Source organism: Grammomys surdaster, unplaced genomic scaffold, assembly GCF_004785775.1.
Source record: "Grammomys surdaster isolate TR1022 unplaced genomic scaffold, NIH_TR_1.0 125896, whole genome shotgun sequence".
Taxonomy (NCBI): domain Eukaryota; kingdom Metazoa; phylum Chordata; class Mammalia; order Rodentia; family Muridae; genus Grammomys; species Grammomys surdaster.
Genome location: NW_021620720.1, coordinates 2,061,825 through 2,066,474, shown reverse-complemented (window position 1 = coordinate 2,066,474; position 4,650 = coordinate 2,061,825). Strand labels below are relative to the sequence as shown.

The 4,650-nt window shown below is 51.3% G+C and overlaps 1 protein-coding gene across 4 annotated transcripts in view; it reads left to right on the top strand.

Moving 5' to 3' along the window:
* Positions 1 to 4,650, top strand: part of Slc24a1 (solute carrier family 24 member 1) — a 26,438-nt gene extending 21,788 nt beyond the window's left edge. For 2 of the 4 annotated variants that reach the window (XM_028752393.1, XM_028752392.1), the window contains 4 exons: positions 13 to 545; positions 1,220 to 1,309; positions 2,087 to 2,253; positions 4,401 to 4,650. In XM_028752393.1, coding sequence (XP_028608226.1) covers positions 13 to 545; positions 1,220 to 1,309; positions 2,087 to 2,253; positions 4,401 to 4,650 — 1,040 coding nt within the window. Of the gene's footprint in view, positions 546 to 1,219; positions 1,310 to 2,086; positions 2,254 to 4,400 lie in introns of all 4 variants that reach the window. The other 2 variants (XM_028752391.1, XM_028752394.1) reach the window with 2 other exon arrangements.

Below are 4,650 nucleotides of genomic sequence, written 5' to 3'. Positions count from 1 at the left end.
CTGAGACAGAAGGAAAAGTTGATCATGAGGGGGAAACTGAGACAGAAAGAAAAGAGGAACAAGAAGGGGAAACTGAGGCAAAAGGAAAAGAAGTTGATCATGAGGGGGAAACTGAGGCAGAAGGAAAAGAAGATGAACTTGAAGGGGAAACTGAGGCAGAAGGAAAAGAAGTTGAACAAGAAGGGGAAACTGAGGCAGAAGGAAGAGATGAGCATGAAGGGCAAGGTGAAACCCAAGAAGATGACAGTGAGGTGAAAGATAGTGAGGGTGAGACAGAAGCCAATGCTGAAGAGCAATGTGAGGCCACCCAAGGTGAGAAAGGTGCAGATGGCGGGGGAGGGAGTGATGGAGGGAACAGTGAGGAAGAGGAGGATGAAGAGGAAGATGAAGAGGAGGACGAAGAGGAAGAGGAGGAGGAAGAGGAGGAAAATGAGGAGCCTCTGTCCCTGGAATGGCCTGAGAGCAGGCAGAAGCAGGCCATCTACCTCTTCCTCCTGCCCATCGTGTTCCCACTGTGGCTGACAATACCTGATGTTCGAAGGCAGGTGAGAGCACCTAGCTGCGTCTCGGGCTGCCCATCCTGAGAGAGGCTGGGGAACCTAGTCGGATGGACTTCACCATGAGGATTCGGGGTGGGACTGTGGCTCTGCAGGGCACGATGTGCCATACCTGAGTCAAGAGCTGGAGACCTCAGGTGTGCCCTAGGCCTGCCACCATAAGCAGTGTGAACCAGTCCCTCTTGGAGTCCAGTCTCAGTATTCTGATTGTAGTTTGGGAATGACAGCCTTGCACGCCATCCAGAGTTCATAGAGGTAGTCTGAAAACCTGGGTCGATAATTGCTAGTTTCTCCACAGTCATTCTCTCTGTAGGGAAATAATACAATCTACGTAAGGTCTGGAGAGGAATGGGGTGGGGGGAGGAGGTGCAAAAGCCAAATTCATGTACTGAGCTGGGTGTGGCTCTAGAGCAGCTCCATAGCTCTCTCTGGCCTGGTCCTGCAGAATGCCTGACAAGCCAGGCTCCCCCACATCTCTTCTTACCGATTGGTTCCAGGGGCTCCCTGGGGACAGGGCCACAGCTCCGTGCACACCGCTCCTGATCTTCCTCATGATTATACTCATCCATTAGACCTCTTCACATTTTGGGGTTCCCCCAGCGAAGGGCCAAAGTTCAGTAGCCTCCGCCAACTTATTTCTCTGCCCTTTGCAACCCCTACAGGAGTCCAGGAAGTTTTTTGTCATCACCTTCCTGGGATCCATCATCTGGATAGCCATGTTCTCATACCTCATGGTGTGGTGGGCTCACCAGGTAAGTGGGACAGTACTTAGTCTTCCACCAGCAGGTCCTGGTGTCTGCCATCTAAGATGTGTCTCCAGGATCTAGGACTATCAAGATCCAGTGTGCCCGCGGCTCCCATGCTGTTCGTAAAGTAGACTCTCATCCCATCAAATGCTTGCCGAGCAAGCTCTCCTGTCCTAACTGGTATTCAACTATATCATGGCACAGGAGACCCTTCACATCTGGATTCCTGTGGACCAGGCTGGCCTGACTCCCAGACTGGTGAAACCCTTTTCCTCACTGAGTCAGCTCGCCAGCATCGTGCCAGTCTTCCTCTGCCCGAGGACCACAAGACTCTGTGTTCTGCCCAGAACAGAACTTAGCACACAGCTGTAACCTCTGGCTTTTCTCTAGGCTAAACAAATGGCCAGTACTGTCCGAGCGCCTATCTGCAGCCTGACTTAGCTCCCAGGGCACAGCATGGCTCACATGTCACAGGAAAGAAATGTTGACGGAGCAGACTATTGGAGGGGCAGTTCTTTGGGCATTTACAGTTATTACAGTTGGGATGAGAGTGAAGGACTCATCTGGTATCGTTAGACTTTTAGCACACTCAGTGAAGAGCTGTGTGGTTCCCTGCAGCCTGGGGCAGGGGCCTGGCTCTTTATTACCCACCCCATCCCCATCCCTCTCCTGCAGAGGGTGTGTTCAGAGCGTTTGGTTATAAGGTAATGTGTCACTGGTGCTGGGAACTCTGGTTCTCCACCCGGGGTTGTCGTGGTCTCATCACAGTTGCTGTTTTACCAGGTTGGCGAAACCATCGGGATTTCTGAAGAGATTATGGGTTTGACAATCCTAGCAGCGGGCACTTCAATTCCTGACCTCATCACCAGTGTGATCGTTGCCCGGAAAGGCCTGGGAGACATGGCCGTGTCAAGCTCAGTGGGCAGTAACATCTTTGATATCACAGTGGGGTGAGTGGTAATGTTACTTTCTAAGGCATATTCAGAATAACAGAGAAACTGCATTGGCTCAGTTAGATGACTTTGCTGGGTTGTAGCGTGAGTGGGTTGATGTGTGGGTCCCGCAGCTGCCCCCCACCAGGGGCTAGGACCGCTGCTCAGAGAGGCAGAGGTGCGGGAAGTTGACTGTGTTCTCCCCATGCCGGTGCCTGGGGGGGTGTAGGGGGTGGTGAGCGCAGTCTAAGGTCCCAAGGGGATCCAGAGCTCTTGGCTTAGAAATCCTCGGGCCAAAAGGCAGACAGGGAATGGCTGGTTCTAGGCTCTAAGGCCCCCAGATGCCGCTGTGTGTGTGTGTGTGGGGGGGCAGAAGGGCAGAGAACGAAGTAGGGGCATAAGGACTGGATTTGCCCACAGCTGAAGGGGAGAGGGGGAGAGATGAGCTCCCTCTGTGTTCTGCTGGGATGAGAGTCTCACTTGGCTGTGTGGCTGGAACGCAGAGAGTTCTTCGGCTCTGTGGATGAAGACCTGCTCCACTGTTCCCTACGGCAGACCTCAAAGAAGGGAAATAGTCCATGGTCTTAAGATATTTATTGTCATGGCGGAAAGTAGATGAAAACTATACCCCTGATTTCCTTGGGGTGACTAAGGAAAGGAAGGAAGAGGTCTGGAAAGGAATGTCTAATTGGCTACACCCCTCTGGCCTTTAGGTATCTCATTAATATGGAGATCTGTCGTGAGGCTCTGTGGCCTGAAGTCATGCCCTCTACCCGTCGAGGGGCTAGTGGGCGTTGTCCTATGTGACTGAAGGATCCCACTCTATGGAGGTCTGTGGCCTCGTGTCAGGATCCTGGAGTCTGGGAGTGTGGCAAAACGCATGCCATCCCTTAGGGTCACCTATGCCCCTCAGGATCACCTGGGGGGTCTCCAGCAGTTTCCAGCCAGTGTTTGACCAGAAACCAGTCTGTCCTTCATGGTCCCACAGCTTTCTTCTTCATTTATTATAGACGCAACAAAAGGACATTTGTGTGTTAGTTCTTATGAGGCAATGAAGCATCCTCACTCCATTCACCACAGGCTTAAATTAAGTGACTGGGATGTGAGGTCCATTCATTCATTCTGTTTCCTAATACAAGAGAATACTGCCCTTCAAGGAGGTAGAGCAGGGGCTGGAGGGGCCATGCCACTTCTTTTCCTTCCTATGTGGGCTCCTGCTAGCTCAGAGGAACAAGAACTTTTGTAGAAACAAGAACGATCCCACCGCCACACCCTGTTTAACCACTCCCTCCCTGCCCTTATTCTCCCAGGACCATCAGAGCACCTGGACCAGTTTCATTTACCTGGTCTTATACTTGGTTAATTTGCTTGGTGTGTGTGTGTGTGTGTGTGTGTGTGTTAGGGAGAGGTAATGGGTGGTGTAGGTATCAGAAAGATCTGATCACTGAAGAAAATATATCCTGAGGTAGGCCTTAGTCATAAAAACTAAAAAACTAGTCCCACGTTGACTAGGGTTAGTCCTGTATATGTCCATAAGCATTGGAGGTGCGGTGGGGCTGGGGATGGAGGTGGGGCTGGGGATGGGAGTGGGGTTGGGATGGGGATGGAGGTGAGGGTGGGGATGAGGGTATCTGACTCAGTTTTACTGGCCCAGGCTAGACTCAAACTGAGGCTCCTCTGCCCGAGTGGCTGGTTCTATGCTAACATGCCCAGCTCAGAGCACTTGTCTTAACCTTGTCAGTGACAAGCTTTGAGCCCTCTGCCAAAAACTTCTGTTTCTCTAACCTGCATTTCCTTTTTGTTGTTTGTTTGTTTGTTTGTTTTTCGAGACAGAGTTTCTCTGTGTAGTCCTGGCTGTCCTGGAACTCACTCTGTAGACCAGGCTAGCCTCGAACTCTCGAACTCAGAAATCTGCCTGCCTCTGCCTCCCAAGTGCTGGGATTAAAGGCGTGCGCCACCACCGCCCGGCTTAACCTGCATTTCCTCATCAGTGACTTGAGTTAATGATTTCTGCTTCATCCTGTGAGTGTGTAAATAAGTTCTGTGAGAATCTTAAGACACTAATTACCCAAATCAAGCACCCAGGGGTATTAACTAATCACCCTAATCAAGCACCCAGGGGCTTTCCAAACGTGGCTACTGTTCACGCTGTTTTTCTTTTGCAGCTTGCCTGTCCCTTGGCTCCTGTTCTCTCTCATCAATGCGCTGCAGCCTGTCCCTGTCAGCAGCAACGGCCTGTTCTGTGCGATCGTCTTGCTGTTTCTCATGCTTCTGTTTGTGATCTCCTCGATCGCGTCGTGTAAATGGAGGATGAACAAGATCCTGGGCTTCACGATGTTCCTGCTTTACTTTGTGTTCTTGGTAATCAGTGTGATGTTAGAAGATCGGATCATATCCTGTCCTGTATCTGTCTGA